The sequence below is a fragment of the Vulpes lagopus genome, chromosome 16, assembly GCF_018345385.1.
Source record: "Vulpes lagopus strain Blue_001 chromosome 16, ASM1834538v1, whole genome shotgun sequence".
Lineage (NCBI taxonomy): Eukaryota > Metazoa > Chordata > Mammalia > Carnivora > Canidae > Vulpes > Vulpes lagopus.
In genome coordinates this window covers 58,263,867-58,287,515 of record NC_054839.1, presented here as the reverse complement: position 1 = coordinate 58,287,515, position 23,649 = coordinate 58,263,867, and the positions used below count along the sequence as shown (strand labels likewise).

The window sequence follows — 23,649 nt, the reverse complement described above, 5'->3', positions numbered from 1 at the left end:
GGGGCAGCTCCGGGTTACTCACCGCCGCGGGCACGCACCTGGCACCGCGCAGACGCTGAGAACGCGAACGCCCCCGCCCCGCAGGTGCGGCCGCCCGGTCCGAGCAGCCCCGGCCCCTCCCTCGGGTGGCGTCGTCGCACCGGGGGGCCTGCAGGTGGCCCGGCGGCCGCGGGGGGCTCCTGGGCTGCGGCGCGGAGCTCCACGGGGCGAGGCCCGCGGGCCGGGGGGGCGCGGCGGGCTCCGGGGCCCCGCGCAGGGAACCCGCGCCCCCTCCCGCCCGGTGCAGGGAACCAGGCGCCCGCCCGCCCGCCGCGGGGGAGGAGGGACGAGGAGGGGGAGGGGCGGGCGGGGCCGGAGCGCGGCCCGAGCGTCTGGGCCGCCGGCCGCCGCGCCTACTGCGCCTGCGCACGCCGCGAGGGGACGGGGTCGGGCTCAGCAATGGCGGCCTCCGTGTTCTACAGCCGGCGATTGGCCGCCGCCGCCCTCCGCAGCCGCGGGTCCCGGCCGGCGCTGCGGGCCGCCGCCCAGGTATTGCGGCCCCGCCGGCTCTCGCTTCCAGAGGGCGGGCAGGAGAAGGGGCGAGGTGGGAGACCTGGCTCCTGCGGGCGGGCCCGGCTCGGGGTCATTTCGCAGTAGGTGACATTGGGTGACACGGGGGCGCCGGGCCGGGCCGACGGGCGCCGTGTCCTGGAGGGCTCCCGCCCCGACCGCGCGTCTCCGCGCTCGTCCTCTGCCCGGGGGGGCCCGGCCCCAGCGGCGGCGGCGGCGGCGGCTCCCTGGGCTTCTGGGGGGCGGCGGGGGGAGAGGAGGGGGGGAGGGGGAGGGAAGGAGGGGAGAGGAGGGGGAGAGGGGGAGGGGAGAGGGCGGGGGGCGCCTCTGCGTGCAGGTGCGGCGGGGAGGAGGGGCGTGCAGGTGTGGGGGGCGGGCGGCGCCTCTGGTGCAGGTGCGGGGGGCGGGCGGCGCCTCCGGTGCAGATGCGGGGGGCTGGGGGCGCCTCTGGTGCAGATGCGGGAGGGCTGGGGGCGCCTCTGCGTGCAGGTGCGGGGGGAGGGGCGCTCGGGGGCGCCTCTGCGTGCAGGTGCGGGGGGGAGGGGCGCCTCTGGTGCAGGTGCGGGGGGCTGGGGGCGCCTCTGGTGCAGATGCGGGGGGCTGGGGGCGCCTCTGCGTGCAGGTGCGGGGGGCTGGGGGCGCCTCTGGTGCAGATGCGGGGGTCTGGGGGCGCCTCTGCGTGCAGGTGCGGGGGGCTGGGGGCGCCTCTGCGTGCAGGTGCGGGGGGCTGGGGGCGCCTCTGCGGGCAGATGCGGGAGGGCTGGGGGCGCCTCTGCGTGCAGGTGCGGGGGGAGGGGCGCCTCTGCGTGCAGGTGGGGAGGGGGGAGAGGCAGGTAGTTCGCCCCGCGGCCCTGCTTGGGGCGGGGGGTGGGGGGAGATGCCCTGCAGGGGGACTCGGTCCCTTGGGAGCGGTCATAGGCTGGACCCGCTTGCTGACGGGCCTTCTGGGGGGTCGAGGCCGGGGAAGTTTCCCACCTGCCCCGCGTGGCGGTTTCCTCCTGTGTTTGTGAACAGTGGGGACAAGATGCTGTTTACCGTCAGCTTACCCAGCTGGGAGGTGGGACCGCGCTCCTCTGGGCCGCTTCATTCCTGGGTCGAGCGCAGCCCAACGGCCCCAAGTCCTGGTTGGTTGGTTTGGGTTTTCTCGTTCCGGGGTGTGTGCGGCGCACAGGTTGTGGGCGTGTGATCCCATCCCTCTACTGCCCCTGAACCTGAGCTCCTGTCGGGCAGACAGTGACCACGCAGGCCAGCCCCCCACCCCCCCATGCTGTACCCCACACCTGCTGAGCTGGGCCAGGTGCCGGGCTAGGCATTTTACTTGTGCTTTCTTTCCTTTCTTTTTTAAGATTTTATTTATTTATTCATGAGAGATCCAGAGAGAGAGGCAGAGACACAGGCAGAGGGAGAAGCAGCTCCCTGCGGACCTGATGCAGGACTGGATCCCGGGACCCCCTGGGTCACACCCTAGGCCAGAGGCAGATGCTCAACCCCTGAGGTGCCCCTTACTTGTAGGGAGGCTTTTCAGCTCCGCTCTAAGGGCTGTCAATATTCTCATCGTTGATGGAGAAACTGTGGCTTAGAGAACTAGTAATTGGGGCTCAGCCATAAAGCAGGTGAAGTCAGAGCTAAGGCGTAATTCCAGAAGTGTCTGGCCCCACAGCCTGTGCACTTCAATCTGCTCTTCAGTTTTTTTTTTTTTTTTCCAGGAAGCCTTGGCTTGTTTTTTTCAACGTTGTCACCAAGAAACTTGTAAAAGGGCCTGATTGGCTTCCAAGTCAATTCCAGAGTTTTACGTTATGTTCTGAAATGAACTCCTTAGACATGACAAAGATGAATTGATCTAGATTTTTTTTTTTAAAGCTGTTCATAGTCTAAACCTGGAGGCAGTGAATTACACGAGTAAGATTCTTAATAGGCGAAGTGATTTTTTTTTTTTTGGCCTTGAACTTCCTTCTCATGAGTTTTAGAAAATGAAGATTTGATGAACAACTATGTTTTTATCTATCCTTTTGGATATTCTATTAAAAACCTCTTGTCTTTCTGTAGGGAAGTGCCTAGTATGTTGTCTTGCAACATCTCTTCTTTCCCACCCACATGTTAAATGATACAGCTTTAGAATTTTGAAGACTAACCCCTTCTGTACCTGAGGACACAGAGGTTCAGGATCCTAGGAAACTTATTCAAGGTCGCACATTGAGTTTAGCAAATACTTTTTTTTTTTTTTTTTAGCAAATATTCTTAAACATTTTTTTTTAAAGATTTTATTTATTTATTCATGATAGAGAAGCAGGCTCTCTGTGGGGAACCCAATACAGGACTCAATCCAAGGACCCTGGGGTCACGGCCTGCACCAAAGGCAGACACTCCACTGCTGAGCCCCCCAGGGATCCCATTCTTAAACATTTTGTTTAATTCTTTGATCCCCTTCTAGTTTCTCTGTATCTTTTGTCCAGTATATATCTGGTAACATAGTTCCGGTTATGAGCAGATGAACTAATTTAAAATATTTTTTCAGTTGTCCTGAACACACATCCCCCAGTAACAACCTTTCCCCACATTTTAATAAATACGATTTAAACTAGGTGAATGATTAAATAGGTGGTGGTATAGGGATTTGGCCAGGAATTGGTGGCCTTTTGGCAGTAGGAATATGCTAAGTGATAATGTGGAGAAAGACAAAGACTTAAATGTGGGAATCCTTGTGATTATGCAGGAATATTTATTACCAACATAATTCAAAAGTCGTATTTCAAGTCATAACTTATAGTGGTACAAGGAAAGGATTATCAATACTTCAGATATTCAAAAACCTCTAAGGGGTATAAATGTTACCAGCATTACCCTACGAGTACTACTGATTCTTTGTGAGTATAGATATTTGAAAGAAACTGTAAAAATAGAGCTTTGTGTCATTGGTTTACCTTGAACTATTTTTTGAAAAGTTTGAAACTGGTAGAATGTTCCAGCAACATTTCAGTGAGCACATATATTGTTTTCATCTAAATTTAACATTTTGCCACATTTGCTTTATCTTTAAAAAAATTACATTCATGTGCATATGTGCATTTTTATATGTATGTATAAAATGACATTTATTTATATTTGCTCAACCATTTGAGACTAAGCAGCAGGTATCATTATATTTGCTCAACCATGGCACTTTGTCCCTAGATATTTTAGCACATGGCCTTTTAAACATAAGGATATTCTAATAACCACAATTATATTTAGGAAATTTATAGTTATCCTACTTAGAAATTTAGATTTAGGTTTCCTCAGTTCTCAAGTGTCCTTTACAGATACTAGTTTTTTATTTTTATGGATTTATTGATTTTTTGAAGAGATTTCATTTATTTGAGAGAGAGAGCATGTGTGCATCAGTGCGGGGAGGTCGAGGGGAGAAGGAAAGGGGAGGTTGACTTGCTGTTGAGCATGGAGCCTGCTGGAGGCTCCATGTCATGACCAGGAAATCATGACTTGAGCTGTAACCAAGAGTTGGATGCTTAACTGACTGAGCCACCCAGGTGCCCCACTTTTTTTTTTTTTTCAAACTGGGATCAGCTCTCTACTATTTTTTTCTAGTCTATCCAGCTAATTAGTGGACAGTGCTACCTAATGACTCTGCAGATGCTCTTATATGTGTTGTAGGTGTTCATTTGCATGCTCATTTACATTAGATGAATTCTGTGATTGTGACCAAGTTGGTTTTATTCTTTTAGCATCCCTAGTACAGTGTCTGGTATATATGCATTCAATAACTGTTTGAATGTAGAACTCTTTTTACCAAGCTGTGCTGGGTACTCCCCTTTCCCTCTTATTTTTGTTATTTTAAAGTATAATTTATATAGAGTGTATAACTTGAGTGGGAAGCTAGATTAATTTTTCTGTAGGTATCCAGCTATGTCTTTACCATTCAGATCAAGGTATGTAATATTTTCAGCCCTCAAAAGCACCCATGTCCTCTCTCCTCATCAGTACTACAGCAGAAGGTGACCACTCCTTCTGACACACTCCTATCACTAATTTTGATTGGTTTTGAACTATATAAAAAAATACAAGTATGTATTTTTGTGTGTGGCTTCATTTCCTCAAAATTATGTTGAGATTAATTCATTGTTTTGTGAGTGATGGGTATTTAAAAAAAAGTGCTCTGTGGTATCCTAGTATATGAATATGCCATATTTTATTCTGTTGATGGGTGATTAGGTCATTTTCATTTTTTATTTATTTTGAATAAGCTTGCTATGCACATTTTTTTTTTTTTAAGATTTTATTCATGAAAGACAGAGAGAGAGAGAGAGAGGGAGGCAGAGACACGGGCAGAGGGAGAAGCAGGCTCCACACAGTGAGCCCAATGTGGGACTCGATCCCAGGTCTCCAGGATCATGCCCTGGGCCGAAAGCAGGCGCTAAACGTCTGAGCCACCCAGGGATCCCGCTATGGACATTCTTATCATAGGTGCCTTTTGGTAGACTAACCACTCTCTTCTGTTGGGTATATAACCAGAGTGGAATTTCAGAAAGTAGATGTGTGCTGAACAGTTTGGGATGTTGCCAGTTTTTAATATTGAAGTGTCACTAAATCAGGGAATGAGCTACTCTGGTGAAATATTATTCAGGATTTTAGCTTATCAGATGAATCAAATAAGTTGTAACTAGATGTGTTGTTCTTAGACTGTGGTTCTCAAACTGTAGGGTACTTAAGAATCAGATGAACTACTTGTTAACGAATGCAGATTTCCTGAGGCCTATTCCAGAGATTCTGATTTTGTAGATGAGAGTGGGGCCCCAGAATCTGCATTTTTAGATACATCCCAGGTAATTTTGATGCAATTGTTTTATGAAATCCCTTCAGGAAATAGACTGTTTAAAAAAAAAAAAAAGAAAATAGACTGTTTAATAAAGCAATAGGAGATAGCCCAGAACTATACATTTTAATCCTCTAAACTATCTATAACATGGACTATCCATAGTTTCCAGTATTTTATATTAAAAAAAAAAAAGAAATAGCCTGTACATACGATCCTTTTAAATTCAGTTCTTACAATATTGTGTGTTTCATATGAACCTAATTTCAGTGTCCTGCATTCTTTGTATAGAGAATAGAAATGTATGGATAATACTTAAAAAGTCTAATTTCAGGGCTTTCATAGCACTTAATTTATTCAACATATTGTCATATAAAGTTGATAGGATTGAGGAGTTTGGATGATATTTGCAGGCTGTGAAGTCAGTTTCATAGAGGAAGTCAACTGGAAAGTGATACCTGGATCAACAGCTGTGAGGGAACGAAGGAGGAATGAGTAGAAGGAGAAGTAGAACCGTGGTACGGTTGCAGTAGGAACCTTTGCCTTTCCTGTGGGAAATCTGGAACCTTTCCTTCAGAATTATCCTAAATTGGGGTGAGGTGCTAGGACTTTATATCCTTATCTTAACCACCAGTCATTGGATGCATGCTGACCAGGGAAGATGTGACATTGGACAAGGATGCGCCAACGAGAGGACTCAGCTGAGGGCTGTCAGCAGCCAGCGCTTCCGGCAGTTGGGCTGTGAAAGAGGAATCTGAGTAGCACACCACAGTGACCACTGCAGATGAGACCACAGTTTTTTTGAGTCTTGTGTGTATGAAAGAGTAATCACTCAACTGCCACATTTGTAGTGCCAAGCGATTTGTTAGGTGCTGGAAGAATGATGGAGAGAAGGAAGTTGGGAAGGATTTTTGGTTTGTTGGAAAGGATGAGGTTGGTTTTAGATCTGCTGAATTTGTCATTGAAATAGAAATGCTCTGTAAGTCATTAGAGATACAGTAGTAGAGCTCAGAACATAAGGACTAGACATTTGATGAGAAAATAGTTAAAATTATAAGAATTACATTTGATATTTGGCTGGAGGTTGGCTCTCAGGTTATCATTTTGGTACTCTGAATATTATACTTTGATGATTTAATGTAATGGTTTTATTATGGTTATGAAGAACCAGGTACTGTATATTAAAAAAGTATTTTGAGAAGTTGTTTTTATTAAATTCCAAATCACTGTCATAGTAATGTGTCCCCGATTTCTCTAGGTTCTGGGAAGTTCTGGATTTTTTAACAACCATGGACTCCAAATACAACAGCAGCAACAAAGGAATCTCTCACTACATGAATACATGAGTATGGAATTGTTGCAAGAAGCTGGTGTCTCCATTCCCAAAGGACATGTGGCAAAATCACCAGATGAAGCTTATGCAGTTGCCAAAAAATTAGGTACTAACTTAAGGAAAAATGCCATTTGACATGGGCGCTCAGTTAAGATGTGAACTTCACTTTTGGTTTATAGCAACTTATAGGTTTTAATTTTTAAAAAATTTTATTTACTTAGAAGGTAGAACTTAGTGATTGTTGACATTCTAAAATTATTATGAGATTATTATGAGCTAGTAACTTAAGAACCAGTTATATTGGCTTTAGGAAGCCTTTAAAGTCCTCTTTTTAGTTGGAATATAATTATGGGGAAGGAAGTTCTGTTTAATATTCTGAAGCTTAAAAGACTGATGTTTGTGATGATTTTAAAAGGAATACTGAAGAAAATCTTAGCTGTTTATGTGGCTGTTAAGAGGTCTAATATTCCTCCCCTCCACTTTTTTTTTTGATGGGAAAATTATGGAACCAAGGTGGGGGTGGGGAAGAAGCTAGACTGTAAGCTCCATGAGAGCAGGGTTTCTTTGTCTTATCTTGTCCAGTGATACATCCTAAACTCTTAGAAGAGTACCTGGCACTTAGATAATCAATAACTATTGGTATTTGTTAAATGAATTAAGTACTTGTCTATGTTTATTAGTAAATTCTTTTATTGATAACAAATCTAAAAAGCTTTTGTTACCTTGAATTTTGTGGATTTATATTAATCTCTTAATAATATTGACTCTAGAAGATATTTTTCACTTTACATTTTTAATGATTTAATATGAAGCCGTAATAGTGAGTAATGTGCTAACTATACACTGCATTTTATTTTTAACAATATTTAAAGTCCCACCAATTTAATGTAGATTAGCACAATCTCTGCTGGATTTATACTTGATTAACATGACTTTGAATGTGCTTTGGTGAAGACTTTGATTTTATTAGTATTTTAGGAAGCCTATGGGGCATTTAAAAATGTTGAAAAATTTTAAAGTTTTACTCTCATTCTGTACTTGTGTGTAGAATGAGTTTTTCTTCCAAAAGTAAGGGCATGTACAAGTTCAGAAATGTCATATATTCTTAGCTGTTTTTGAATGAGATGTTGACTTGGAAGCATGAGTTTTCATTGATAATTTTTTATTAATCAAAAAATCCTTTTTATTCAGATTATAAGAAAACTTCTCTTTATTAATTGAAAACCTTATGTACATTGATATTAATTTTGGTGAAATTTTTGTTAATTAATGGTGACCTATAGTTTGAGCTTGTGCATGATAAAAGATGTGCCTCATTTTTACCTTCAAAACACTGTACATTAGAGGTTCTGAAAGGTCAAGTTTAAAGAAAACTCGTGATTGTAATTCTTGCAAAGGCTACTTTTTAATAACTATTCCCTTGGGATTGATCTTATCTATATGACCTAAACTTTAATTTCTAAAGAAAAGTCAGCTAAGTAGGAGGAAAAATTTGGAAATGCAATGGAGAAAGTGTAAGATTTTCTTATTCGGCCGTTCTGTCCTTAAGAATGAAATTTAGACCCTTGACTTTGTTCTTTTATTTTTGTTAGTCTAATCTTTTGAGTGATTTTTTTTTTTTGTTTACCAATTGTTTCCTTTGTAATAATGCTGAAGCATAAAATACTTTTCATGCCAGTCTTAGTAAGTCCTGATTTATATATAATGAAACCAGTAAAAACTGTTTTTTTCTATTTCCAAATTCTAATTGATTTTTCTGTATTTTCCATATATTTGCTCACTTAGTCAAAGTTCATTGTTTGTCAAAAAAAAAATTGTATAGCAACTTTTTCATAAAACAAATAGGATTTATTTGGATGCCAATTTCTTGATTTCTTTACTCCTTATAAACTTTAATGATGCTTAAGTGATTAAAGGAAGAAAGAATAGTTAGCATTTACAGGATATAATTTAATTTTAATTTAATTATGAGTATTTCTGGGAAGGTCTCTGGGACCAGGACTTATTTCAAGTAAGGAACAGGTGGTAGGCAGCTCTGATCTTGAACCCCTTTGGAACAGAAGGTGTCTTGTTCATCTAGAAAGTGTGTTTTTGTCAAATAACACTGCTGATGAGGTTTATAGTATGAAAGTGGGATTAGTGACTAAGGAGATCTTTTAAATTTAGAGAATCAGAAATGCTCTTTTTAAAGATATGTTTAGTAACTACTATGAAGGTGTTGAGGACAGTTTTGTCTTTTGTTGGGATTCATTAATGTTAGAAGATACTGATTATGGGATCTAATTGCATAAGGTGTGGTATAAAGCGCCTTAGAAATACACCTGGTTCTGTCAATCTAGCTAGCAGTCCCCAATGCTGATTGTGGCTACCTTGCTTCTTGAGTTACTGAAAAACTTACAAAGCATTAATTCCCATTTATTAAAAAGTCTTACATCACCAACTGATACTATGAGATATAAATGCAAGCTTGGGCCAAACTTGCTTCCCCTAAGTTTTGTGGGTGGCAGGAGAAGCTGAGTCAGCATTGGGACTGGGGCCACTGAGCCTTACAGCTGGTGACTCCTGAAATAGCTCTGGCCTCTTTCCCCAGTATTCCCTACAAATTCTGTAATTTTCTGTGTGTATCATGATGTGAAAAAGTTGGAAACGCTATTCTAGAGGCTAGTTGTTTTTTTTTTTAATTTTTTGTTTTTTAATTTATTTATGATAGTCACAGAGAGAGAGAGAGGCAGAGACACAGGCGGAGGGAGAAGCAGGCTCCATGCACCGGGAGCCTGATGTGGGATTCGATCCCGGGTCTCCAGGATCGCGCCCTGGGCCAAAGGCAGGCGCCAAACCGCTGCGCCACCCAGGGATCCCTAGAGGCTAGTTTTGCTTGTTGTGAATAATTGAAGTTAGGGATGGAAGGATGGTTGGAAAGAAATCTAATTTTGGTTTCTTTTCCTTTTTTAAAAAATTTTATTTTATTTAATTTTATTTGAGAGAGACAGAGATAGTGACAGAGATAGCAGAGGGAGAAGCAGGCTCCCTGCTGAGCAAGGAGCCCGAGGTAGGACTGGATCCCATAAACCCAGGGTCATGACCTAAGCCTGGAGGCAGACACATAACCGACTGAGCCACCCAGGTGGCCCCCTCCCTATTTTTAAATAGACTGGTTTTCTCATATCCATTTTTAAAATGATTTAATTTATTTTGAGAGAGGGAAAGAGAGAGTGCGTTGGGTAGGGGCAGAGGGTGTGAGAGAGGGAGAATCTCAAGCAGAGTCCCTACTGAGCTGGGAGCCTGACACGGCCTGATCCTAGGGCCCTGAGATCATGACCTGAGTTAAAATCAAGAGTCAGACATCCGACCGACGGAGCCACCCAGGCGCCCCTTCTCATAATCTGTTTTTAATGGTAGATCTTTAGTAAGAATAATATCTTTTAGGCTTGGGAAGGTTCTGCCATTTTTGTTCTACTTTTCTGAGGAACTGTAAAAACTGTGCTTCATAGAATTTTTATAGGGAAACCCTAGTACGTAGCTCAGATACAAATACATCTTAGTTCCCCCATTACCCTAAATAGAATTGCATCTGTATTGGATTTCCATGTTTGAAATCACACACAATGTAATCATTTTGCTGCTTGAAAATTGTTTAGCCCTAGTGAAATTTGTGTTTCCTGACTAGTTTGTGTTTAGTACATATTTTGTTCACCCTTTTTTTTTTTTGAGGAGACTTTAATTGCCAAATTCTAAATTTCATTAACAGTAGTACTTATATCTGCTAAATGTGTTTCAATTGCTTAAAACATAAATTTATTCTCACATTTTATAGGTTAGAAGTTTGAAATGGGTGTTAAGTCCCATCTTTTTCTTTTTTTTAATTTTCCTTTAATTTTGACCCGCTTCATCCATTTTTCTGATGCCCCACCCTCTGCCTCTGGCAGCCAGCAATCTGTTCTCTGTATCTATGAGCTTAGTTGTTTTGTTTTGTTTTCCAGTTCCATATATAAGATTCCATTCATGTGGAATATGTCTTTCTCTGGTATACTTCACTTAGCCCTCTAGGTCTATCCATGTTGTTACAAGTGCCAAAATATCATTCTTTTTTGTGGCTGAATATATATACACACACACACATCCCATAATTTCTTTACTCATTCATCCATTGATGGATACTTAGGTTGTTTCCATATCTTGGCTATTGTGAATAGTGCTGTGATGAACTAGGGGTACATATATTTTTTTCAAGTTAATATTTTCTTCAGATAAATAACCAGAAGTGGAATTGCTGGATCATATAGTAGTTCTCTTTTTAATTTTTTTGAGGAATGTCTATACTGTTTTCCATAGTGGCTGCACCAATTTATATTTCCCATCAACAGTGCATGAGTGTACCCTTTTCTTTGCATCCTCACCAACACTTTTATTCCCTGTCATTTTGATAATAACCATTCTAACAGGTGTGAAATAATAACTCATTTTGTTTTGATTTGCATTTCCCTGGTGAATAGTGATTTTGAGTATTTTTTTGTGTGTCTGTTGGCCATCTGTATGTCTTTGGAAAAATGTCTGTTCACATCTTCTGCCTGTTTAATTACATTTTTTTTCCACAATTATATGAGCTCTTTATATGTTTTGGATATTAACTCCTTGTTGGATAAATGATTTGCAAATATTTTCTCCCATTCAGTAGGTTGGCTTTTTATTCTGTTGTTGATTTCCTTTGCTATGCAGATGTGTTTTAATTTGACATAGTCCCATTTATTTATTTTTGCTTTTGTTACTTTTACTTTTAGTGTCAGATTAAAAAAATCACCACAAGACCTGTGTCAGAGGGCTTGCCATCTATGTTTTCTAGAGTTTTATGGTATTTTGGGTCTTATATTCAAGTCTTTAAAGCACTTCAAGTCAATTTTTGTGTATGGTGTAAGATAATAGTTGAGTTTCATGCTTTTGCACATGGCTGTCTAGTTTTCCCAATGACATTTATTTTATTTATTCATTTAAAAACTTTTTAGATTTATTTATTTTTAGAGCAAGCGAGCAAGCATGGAGGGTGATGAGGCAGAAGGAGAGGGCGAGGGAGAATCCCGAGCAGACTCCCTGCTAAGTGCAGAGCCCAACACAGGGCTCTATCCCAGGATCCTGAGATCATGACCTGAGCCGAAATCAAGAGTCAGATGCTTAACTGCCTGAGCCACCCACGTGCCCCATCCCAACACCATTTACTGAAGAGATTGTTCTTTCTCCGTTGTATATTCTTGACTCTTTTTTGAAAAATTAATTGACCATGTATACATGGATATGTTTCTGGGCTCTCTATTTTGTTTTGTTATGTCAATACTGTACTGTTTTGATTATTGTAGCTTTGCAATATAATTTAAAATCCAGGAGTGTGATATCTCCCGCTTTTTTCTTTTGTAAGATTGCTTTGGCTACTTGTGGTTCCATACTAATTTTAGAATTGCTTATACTATTTCTGTGAAAAATGCCTTTGGAATTTTGATGGGGAGTGCATTGAATCTGTAGATTGCTTTGGGTAGTATGGACATTTTAACTGTATTATTCCAACCCATGAGTACGGAATATCTTTCAATTTCTTTAATCAATGCCTTATAGTTCAGTATCAGATTTTTTTTTTTTTTTTTTTTTTTTACCTCCATGGTTAAATTTATTCTAGGGTATTTTATTCTTTTTGATGCAGTTGCAGGTGAGATTGTTTTTTTTTTTTTTAATTTCTCTGATAGTTCATGATTAATGTATAGAAATGTCATCGACTTTTGTGTATTGATTTTGTGTTCTGCAGTATTGTGAATTCATTTATTCTAATAGTTTTTCAGTGGGGTCTTTAGGTTTTTCTACTTAAAATACCTTGCATAATGAAATAGTGACAGTTTAACTTCTTCCTTTCCAATTTGGATGCCTTTTATTTCTTTTTCTTGCCTAATTTCTGTAGATAGGACTTCCAATACTATGTTAAATTGAAGTGGTAAGAGCGCACCTTGTCTTGTTGCTGATTTATTTTATTTTATTTTATTTTATTTTATTTTATTTTATTTATTTAATTTAATTTAATTTTATTATTATTTTTTAGATTATTTATTTATTCATGAGAGACACAGAATGAGAGAGAGAGAGAGAGAGGCAGAGACATAGGCAGTGGGAGAAGCAGGCTCCATGCAAGGAGCCCGACGTGGGACTCGATCCCAGGACTCCAGGATCTGCTCCTGGGCTGAAGGCGGCGCTAAGCCGCTGAGCCACCTGGGCTGCCCTTGTTGCTGATTTTAGAGGCCAAACTTTCAACTTTTCACTGTTGAGTTGGATATTAGCTGTGGGCTTGTCTTATATGGCTTTTATTGTGTTGAGCTATGTTCCCCCTATACCTGCTTTGTTGAGATTTTTACATAAATGGGTATTAAATCTTGCCAAATGACCTTTTTTTTTTTGCATCTGTTGAGATGATCGTATGTTTTTTTATCCTTCATTTTATTAATATAGTGTATCACATTGACTGACTTGTGGGTGTTGAACCAACCTTTTATTCCTGGGATAAATCCCAGTTGATGATGCTATACAATTCTTTTAATGTATTGTTGTATTCAGTTTACTAATATGTTGTTGAGGATTTTTGCATCTGTGTTCATGAGGGATATTGGCCTGTAATTTTCTCCCTTGTGGCATCCTTGTCTGGTTTTGGTATCTGGGTAATTCTGGCCTTGTAAAATGAATTGCAAGTTTTCCACCTCTTTTATTTTTTTGGAACAGTTTGAGGAGGATTGATATTAATTCTTTTTTAAATGTTGATAGAATTCACCAATAAAGCTCCCTGGTCTTGGGCTTTCATTTGTTGGAAGGATTTTGATTACTGATTCAGTCTCCTTACGAGTAGTCTGTTCAGATTTTCTATTTCTTCATGATCCAGTCTTGGTAGATTGTATCTAGGAATTTATCTCTTCTTGGTTGTCCAGTTTGTTGTCATGTAATTGATCATAGTAGTCTCTTATCCTTTGTATTGAGTTTTCAGTTGTAATAGCTCATCTTTTGTGTCTGACTTTATTTTAGAGTCCACCCTTTTTTTTCTTCGTGAATCTAGCTGAAGGTTTGTCCATATTCATCTTTTTGAAGAAGCAGCTCTTAACTTTCATCGATCTTTTCATTGTCTTTTTAGTTTCTATTTTATTTATGTTCTTACCTTTGTTGTTTCCTTCCTTCTACTAACTTTGGGGCTTCATTTGTTGTTTCTTAGTTCCTTGAGGTGCAAAAATTAATTTGTTTGAGACTTTTCTTGTTTCTTGAGATGGGCATTTATTACTGTGAATTCTTAGACTGCTTTTGCTGAGCCTGTAAATTTTGGTATTGTCTTATTTTGTTTGTCTGAATGTATTAATTTCTTTTTTGATTTTTCTTTGACCCATTGGTATCATGTTTAATCTTCAGATATTTGTGAATTTTCCAGTTTTCTTCCTTTAATTGATTTCTAGTTTCATACCATTGTGGTTGGAAAAGATGCTTGATGTGATTTCAGTCCTCTTAAATTTATTAAGACTTGTTTTGTGGTTTAGCAGGTGATCTGTCCTGGAGTATACTTCTCCATACTTGGAGTCCTTCTCCATACTTGAGAAGAATATGTATTGTTGCTTTTGGACAGAATATTGTATGTATGTGTGTGTGTGTGTGTGTCTAGACCATGGTCGAACGTGTTAAGTTTAAGACCTGTGTTTGCTTATTGATTTTCTGCCTGGATGATCTGTTGATTGATGTAATTGGCATTAAAGTCCCCAGCTATTAATTGTGTTGCTGTTTTCTTCTTTATGTCTATTACTATTTGCTTTATATATTTAGGTGCTCTTATGTTGGATGCATAGATATTTATAAATGATACATCTTCTTGTTAGATTGGCCCCTTTATCTTTATGTAACCCAGCTTTTTTCTTCTTTTGCAAGACTGTCTTTGTTATAAAGTTATTTTTTTCTGATATAAGTATAGCTTCCTCAGCTTTCTTTTGGTTTCTGTTTGCATGGAATATCTTTATTCATCCTTTCACTTTCAGTCTGTTTATGTCCTTACATCTAAAGAGTCTCTTATAGGCAGCATAGATTAGCCTTGTTTTTTTATTTATTCAGCCATTCCTAATGTTTAGGATTCTAGTATAATTAAGGTCGAATTTTTGTCTGGTTGAATAAACATGTGCAAAGGTTGCCAATTAATGAATGCCACCCTGGAGGGAGATTTTTAATGGCATACAATAGGACTTTGCCTTCTTTTTTCTTCCCAGTGTTTTATTAGATGACTACGTATAAAGAATGCTTAAGGTGTTTGTGAATAATGAAGGCTAGAAGGGATAGTGACTATATTTTAAAGACAGTCTTTGAATCCATAAAAGATCTTGTCTGACTAAAGCAAAGGTCCAATAAGTCTAATAAGACTGTAAGCTCTCTAAGGGCAGGGTAGGTCTCCTTCAGCTCAATGGTGTATCTGTGGCTCTAGCAAGTAACTGGTATATAGATGTAATTGTTGAATGAATTAATGGAATTGAATAAAATCTTTGTTTCAATCAGTTGTCCTCAGATTTCTCTTGTAATTCTTCTTGTCTTGATAGTTGATGAGACTATATTCATTATATATTTTTTGGCTTTTCTTTTGTTGTGAAGGGCTTTTTTAGAAGGAACTTTTGTGAAATTGCTTCTGCCCTAAAGAAACTTGTATTCCTAAAGAAAGGAAATCGACACTTTGGGGGAAGAGACTTCCTTCTTGTAAAATGTTTTTGAAAAACTAGAACTTTATTACTCTAACAGGTCAATTTTTTAAGTTCTCAGTTTAATGTTAAGAATGTTTGAATTTAGCCCAGCAAAGCACGAGTTTAACTATTGACCATTTTTACATTATCTTTATGCTGTTGGAATTATATGTATCCTCTTTGGATATAAATGAATGTTTCTCAAGTACTGGAAAACCATTACTTGGAAGGTAACCAGAAACAGGTAAAATGACTAGTGACTATTCCCTTTCATTTTGGGCATGAACTCTGTAATTTGCCATTGTCCCTGAAGCTACCTGTTTTCTTTCCAATAAGAAAATTATTTGTTTTAAGGAAATTTCTTATTAGTTATTTTTACCTGGGTATGATGGGGACTGTGGCAGATTGAAAAGACTTTATCTTGTGTAAACAAGGCACTTCTAATCAGCTTTAGTTGCAGGGCCCAGTATTTCCAGTTTTCAGTTTTTTTTTTTTTTTTAAGAAATATGTATTTATTCACGAGAGACACGGGGGCGCGGGCTGGGAGAGGCAGAGACACAGGCAGAGGGAGAAGCAGGACTCAATCCTGGGTCTCCAGGATCATGCCCTGGGCCAGAAAGCAGGCGCTTAACTGCTGAGCCACCCAGGAGTCCTCAGTTTTGAGTTTTTAAAACAGCAGTGAAAAATCTAGATTTGTAAGAACTCTTTCCATCTTTAAATGTTCTTTTATTCAACATTCAGAAAATATATGCTAGGAACCCTCCCAGGAGCTTGAGAACATAGTGAACACAATGAAGCTTCTGCCCTTCTGGAGCCTGTATTTTAGTGGGGGAGCAAACCAATAAATGGTAGACATGAGAAAATTATACATTATGTTTGAAGGTGATGAATTCTATGGAAAAGAAATGGGCAGGGTAAGGAAGATTGGTCCCAACTGGACAGGTTGTAATATTAAGTAGGATGATCAGGGTAAGCCTTATGGATAATGAGATGTAAGAAGAAAAACTTGAAGAGAATCAGGACCTTTCTCAAATGGATACAGGTATCTTCTGGTATCTGAAAGTAGAACATTCTTGTGAAACCTTTTGTTACCCAGAATGGCATAAAGAAAAAGCAGTTAGCGGTAACTTATATAGAAGGATTTTCAAGTATTCCCAGACCCAGTGAGGCTTTTCTGATACCTTAGAGCACATCTTGGTAACAGTGATACACAAAATAAGTCAAGATAAAGTACAGATGCTCACAGGCACAGTTCAAAGCTTTGGTGGCTTGATGCCGAGATGCTGCAAGAAGCATCTTGGGTAAAAAGGTTAGCAGGGCCACTCGATGCTTGGAGTGCATGCTGCCTCTGTAATGGCTTTCTGCAAAATCAACACAATGCTATTTTTGCAAAAGTGAAAATCACTTTCCGATTTCTTTTGGTAAGTGAAAACGGGTAAATGATGTAGGTCTTTTGTAAAAGAGAAGTGACACAATGCAAACTTTTGAAAAGCAGAGAATTCCTGTATTTGGATGAAGAGTATTTCAGGTGGAGGGAGCATTAGAGCTAAGTAAGTCCTGAAGGCAGAAGCATGCCTGGGAACAATGGAGACTAGTGTGGCTGGAGTGGAGTGAGCAATGAGGAGGTCATAGGAAATACAAGTAATAAAGGTGCTGGGGGATTATATAGGGCCTTGTAGGTCATTGTAAGGAGTGTGACTTTTGCTCCAAGTAAAAAGGGCATTCACTGTAAGGTTTTAAGTAGGGGAGTGAAGTGCTCACTTCGCTGCTTTGAGAATGCTCTTAGGGACAAGGGTAATTTAGGTGAGATAGAATGGTGGCTGGGACCAGGGTCCAAAGGAGGTGATGAGTAGGTCAAGATTCTGGATAAATTTTAAAGATAGAATCATATAACCTCCCAACTGAATGGATATGGGGTGTGAGAAAGAGGTGTTTTTTTTTTTTTTTTTTTTTTTTAGCATTACCTTGACTGACTCACAGGTCAGCTTCTAACTTCTAAATGTAGATTCATTTACATCATTTTCTGAACGTTCTTTGGTAGTAATTTTTTAAGGGTAAACTTTAGGTCATTTCTTACTGGTTTTATCACAAGCTGCGTTTGTTACCTCTTTGATTTGGTTGGCTTATCTGATGAGGTGCGAGTCCCTGCATTCTGCATGGTGTGAACATGGATCGGTGGTTATATCCCAGAGTCTGCCTTGGGCTTGTAACTGATAAGAATGAGACCGTGTCCTTAATCCTAATCTCCAAGGTTATTCTTTTGCCATCATGTAATATTAGTATTGCACTGCTAGTGTAGGCAAAATGAGGGGATGCTAAAATTCTGCTGTCTGAGGAGACGGAAAACGCCCCTCTAAGAGGCCTAGCCCCGGATCATGAGTGATGAGTGGTACCTAGGCTAAACAGCTGGTTTGCTGATTTTCTTCAGCACATTTGAAAGAGGAAGACAGAAGAGGGAGATCAGTCTACCTATTGAAGAAGAAAAACTCAGTATTTATTTAAACAGTTTCATTAAAAAATGTTAAAAAGTTTTATAAAAAATCAAAAACTTAAGACTTACATACATAACATCCCTGAATCTTCTGATAAATATAGCTTACCTCCTGATAATACCCCTCATAACACTATAGCTCAAGAATTTATATCACAGGTCTTTCTGTTAGTGGAACAATGTCCGTTGGTATCACTACTAGCGCTTTCCCCTTAAGTCGTGATGTATTTCTACTCAGGGTAGCATTTTTGACTCCACTGTTCACAGGATGGCAATTTACATGTGAATAGAAAGGGAGGGAAATATTGGGAAGACATTTGAGTTTCAGTTTTGTACTTTTCATACCTTCCAAAGCACTAGAGATTTAAAGTGTTAAAGTAAAATTATTTTCAGTGTACTTTAAGAAATGATTTCATACGAATGAATGGCTCATTTTTTAAACTTATGGATCTTTAGATGGTGAATGTGTTTTAATGTTCTAATCTAGAAAAACTATGGAATACTTCATTTTTTTGACATTGTGGGTAAATGAGATTTGAAATTGTGGGTAAATTAATAACATCACTTAATATGTATCCTTAATAACAAAATAATGTCTTGCATGCTGTTCCATGCTGGGGATCTAACAAGTGTTTTTCTTTTAGGTTCAAAAGATGTTGTGATAAAGGCACAGGTTTTAGCTGGTGGTAGAGGAAAAGGAACATTTGAGAGTGGCCTCAAAGGAGGAGTGAAGATAGTTTTCTCGTAAGTCCTGCTTTGAAAAGAAAAATCATTATTATTAAAGAAAAAATATGTTGTAAAAATTACTCCTTATTATTGAATTGATGAAAATACTGAGATTTAAATATTAAATGCGAGGGGTGCCTGGGTGGCTCAGTTGGTTGAGTGTCCAACTCTTGATTTTGACTCCGGTCATGATCTCAAGGTCCTGGGCTCAAGCCCCGTGTTGGGCTCTGCACTCAGCACAGAGTCTGAGTTTCTCTCCTTTTGCCTCTCCCCGCACTGGTGTGTTCTCTCTGTCTCAGAATAAATAAGTCTTTTAAAAAAAAAATTAAAAAAAGATAAAATTTTGGCTGTCATGTGCTTTTGTTTTTCTGAGTTGGAGAAAGAATGAGTTCTTTTTGTTATTTCAGTCCAGAAGAAGCAAAAGCTGTTTCCTCACAAATGATTGGGAAAAAGTTGTTTACGAAGCAAACGGGAGAAAAGGGGAGAATATGCAATCAAGTGTTGGTTTGTGAGCGAAGATACCCCCGGAGAGAATACTACTTTGCAATAACAATGGAAAGGTCATTTCAAGTGAGTAATTGTAGGCATGATACCTTTAGGATGATTTTATTACATTCAATTTCAAAAGTTGTTTTTTTCTATTTGGGAAGGATTTAAAAGGTATGATCCATAATCTTATTTGTGTATATCATGAGCACAGTATTTTTGTGCTATTTAAAAAAAAAAAAACCCAGCATAGTTAATGATACAACATTTAATATATAATACTGTAAATAAAGCTGTAGGCAAAACCTTGCTGAGATAGAATCCATAGGACTTCTAAAATTTTTAATTTACTAAGAGCTTAAATCCTTTGGATTCATCTCTAGATTCCATTGACTAGAGAAAATAATTTCTAGCAGAGTAAAATCTAACAGAGTTTCTGAACCCATTAAAAGAATGTGTTTCCATGGCTTCATTGTCTTCTTTTTCAACCTCTTGGTGTTTTGTTTTTTTGTTTATTTTTTTAGTTTGGGGTTTATTCTATTGTATGATTTGGTATTTGGCAAGTTGAAGGATGACATTCAGTAGCAGACAGTATGATTTTAAGAAGCATAACCCTACCTCTGCTTTCCTCTCTTTATGGAACCTAAAATGCTAGCTAGCATTTAATGTATCAGATGAAGAGGAAGTCCTTTCATAAACCTCTTGGCATGGAGACAGCATTGATAATCACTTTATACTATAATTATCTGGCTTTTTGTTTTGTTTTTTAAAGATTTTGTTTATGTGGCAGAGAGAGAGAACATAAGCAGGGGGAGAAGGAGAGGGAGAAGCAGGCTCCCTGTTGAGCAGAGAGCCAGATAGGTTCCATCCCAGGACTCTCAGATCTTGACCTGAGCTAAAGGCTGACGCTTAACACAATTATCTTGCTTTTTGAGTGCGTTGGTTAATTTAATGGGCTGAATCTTTGTGGTATCTACTTTGATTTTTGAGGCAACTTGACTGTGTATTTGGAAGTCCTAGTAAGGATTTGATGTAAATTAAACAATTACACAATTAGTAATACAACAAAAATTTTAAGGTAATGAAAATAGATTTCTTATATAGAACAGCTTTTTCAAAAAATGTTAATATCTATATTGTGATTTTTTCCCCCTGCAGTTAATTACATTTCTAGTAATGTTTGAGGGATATTATAAAGTGTCTTTTGGAACTTAATTTTTATAAGAAAGTATTTCTTAAAGTTTAACACTAGATGGTAGTAAAAACCCACTTAGGATGTAGGATAAAAGACATTGTTTTATTTATAAGCGATGCCTTTACCATTATAGGCTTCTCTTTGTGGTAGAATTTAGTTTTATAAGTTACTTTAGAAATCTTGTGACAGGGATGCCTGGGTGGCTCAGCGGTTGAGCGTCTGCCTTCGGCTCAGGGCCGGATCCCGGGAAGCGGATTAAGTCCCATATTGAGCTCCTTGCTGGGAGCCTGCTTCTCCCTCTGCCTGTGTCTCTGCCTCTCTCTCTCCCTCTGTCTCTCCTGAATAAATAAATAAAATCTTAAAAAAAAAAAGAAATCTCATGACAAAAACCTTATATATTACATATATTTACAAAAACTATATTTTTACAAATTCACTTATTTTCCTTATACTTTGCATTGAGGTTGCATATCAGCATCTTTCATTTTGTTATTGTGTTTTTATTTTTTGTTATAGAGAGTCCTATAATACTACACAGAGTACCTCATTTTGATTGGAGTAAATACAGCAAACTGAACTATGTTATTAAAGATATGGATATAACACAATGAATATCTTATTAAAAATAAAATGACCAACGAGAGAAGAGTCATGACCAAATACATTAGGGAAAAGGGTCAGAATGGAGTTCAATTTAAGGACTTGAATTTTTAGAGAACTCTTTGAGTCTCTTTTGAGAAAAAAATGTTTTTATTTCACATTGCATAGTTGTAATAATTCAGAGTAAAAATTTGATAGTACCACTAGGGAGCCTGGATGGCTCAGTCAGTTAAGCATCTGACTTTGCTTGGTTCAGGTCATGATCTCGGGGTCCTAGGATGGAGCCCCATGTTGGGCTCTGTGCTCAACCAGGAGTCTGCTTTTCCCTCTCCTTCTCCTTCTGTCCCTCACCCCAGCTTGTGCTCTCTCTTTCAAATAAGAAAATCTTTAAATAAAAAAAAAAAAACTTTATAGTACCAGTAAAACCATTTGGCAGATGTTCTTTGATGTTGTCATATCACGCCAATGTAGAGTTGGTTGGTGTTACCTTTTGGGGTATGGCAACCATTTTTTGGGACTCTATTAATAAGAAAATAATCAGCTATTTAAACTAAAAATAGAAGAACATTTTTGGTTGAATTAAAGTGTATAGAAGTCAGCTGATCATTAAAAATTGCTTTTGTTCCTTTTCTGTTTTTAGGAGTATATGATAGGCTTTGCTGGTCTTCTTTAGTATGTTATATTAGGAAGCTTGGGTAGATACTTACATAGGGTTGGCATACCAAAAAATCAATTTAAGTACCTTCTCTGTTTCAGCACTTTTTAAAAATTAGATTTTTTTTTTTTAAATTAGATTTCTTAACATTTGCCCAGTACCTATTGAGTACTTTTGGGCTCACACGAATCTAATTTAACAAATTACATTTGGTATCTAGTAAAACATTGCAATCTGCTATAAATGACTGGTGCATTTAACTATATCAAGTTTTTTACTTTGTCTGGAATAGACGTATGTGCCACAAGAATTCCAATTTTTTTTCCATACTTTAGTTTTTTTTTTTTTTAAAGATTTATTTATTTGAGAGAGAGAGTGTTGGGGGCAGAGGCAAGGGAGAGGGAGAGAAAGTCTTAAGTAGGCTTGAGCCCAACTTATGACCCTGAGATCACGACCTGCACTGAAACCAAGAGTGAGATGCTTAACCACTTGTGACACTCAGGCACTCAACTTTTATTATTTTTGAAAGAGATCTTTATTAAGTGGCTTATTTGTTGTATTTAAAATTCAGATCTATTTTAAGGCAAAATTTTTTTGCAGGACCAAAGAGAAGAGGAATTTAGGTTAAGGAGGAGAAAATAGCATTATTAATTTATTTGAAATTGCAACTATTTGATGAACTTAAATTGTTCTGGAAGCTTATTACTAAAATTTAAAGTTAAAACCAAATTGTTTAAACAGAAGCAGCATGCATTCAGCAGTCATGACCAAATGCAGAACTATAGTCATTTAACTGATTTATATTTACCCATGTAATCTTTCTTCTGACCAGCTGCCTACAATTTTGTTTTTTTTTTTTTTCTAGTTGGTTAGGGAATTAGTACAGAGAAAGGCTATTCACTTTCTTTTATATTTATTATTTCATATGTATTTTTTTTTCTTTTTTTTGTCTAGCTAAGAGCTAACTCTTGGAGACCTAATCATTACTTCAGTGAGAATTTAATATTATCTTCTCCCCTCCTGTAGTGCTGCCTTCTATGTGGTTCTTTATCTCATTATCAACAGATAGTTTTGAAAAAGTAAAACTAAAATAAAATGTTCAAATACTTTATTTTATTTTTTATTTTTTTATTATTTTTTTATTTATGATAGTCACACAGAGAGAGAGAGAGAGAGAGAGAGAGAGAGAGGCATAAAAGTTTGATGGTTTCTACCTCTTTTGTTGGATAAAATTATATTTTGGGCTTATCTATAGATTAATTAACCTGTATTCTACTTCAGTATCATGATGCTAGTTGAACAGGGTCTTCTTAAATTTGAGATCTCCCCCCTTTAGATCTTTATAAAAGCTTATAATTATGAACTGCTTTGCTAGAGAGGAAATTTAAGAATACCTTTTCATTTGAAATTTATAGAGGAACTAAAAATTAGACTATAATTTCAAACATTTCTCTTTACTCTTTTGCTGTTTTTTACTCTTGCTTTACTCTTGCTGTTTTCTTGTTTTTTAGTCTTAGAAGGCACGGTGAATTCTTTTGTCTATTTATGTTATAGTGAGTTGTTTTGTTTATGTATGTTACAGTGAGTTCTGCTACCACGTACCCAGAATTGGGCCAAATGTCACAGGTTAAGGGTACAGTCTTCCACATGCCCTTTGTTCACTTCAGACACCAGCCTCAAGTTTGGGGATTCTTTTTTTTTTTTTTTTTTTAAAGTTTGGGGTTTCTTGGGTAACCCTTATACTTAACAGCTGGCTACAAATTTGGGGGTTCCTACTGCCCTGTCAGGTTTCATAATTTGCTAGAATGAATCACAGAACTTAGGAGAGTGGTGTACTTAGTGATTACTGTTTTACTATATCCAAAGGACATAAATCAGAACCAGCCAAATAAAGACATATAGGGCAAGGTCTGGGAGAGTTTCCATTTTCTTCAGGTACATGTCACTCTCCTGGGATATTGATATATGACAGTGTACAGAAAGAATACTGCCAAGAATACTCTCATCAAGTTCTAGTCTAGAGTTGCTTTTTCTTTTTAAAAAATTGTGGTCAAAAATATATAATAAAATTTACTATTTAAAATTTT

The 23,649-nt window shown here is 38.7% G+C and overlaps 1 protein-coding gene across 1 annotated transcript in view; it reads left to right on the top strand.

Annotated features, from left to right (window-relative positions):
• Window positions 1-373: 373 nt before the first annotated feature.
• SUCLA2 (succinate-CoA ligase ADP-forming subunit beta) overlaps window positions 374-23,649 on the top strand; it is a 44,701-nt gene continuing 21,425 nt past the window's right edge. The window contains exons 1-4 of the mRNA XM_041731307.1: window positions 374-528; window positions 6,615-6,795; window positions 18,545-18,644; window positions 19,034-19,196. Of these exons, the coding sequence (XP_041587241.1) occupies window positions 439-528; window positions 6,615-6,795; window positions 18,545-18,644; window positions 19,034-19,196 (534 nt within the window). The 5' untranslated portion in view covers window positions 374-438. The remainder of the gene's footprint in view (window positions 529-6,614; window positions 6,796-18,544; window positions 18,645-19,033; window positions 19,197-23,649) is intronic.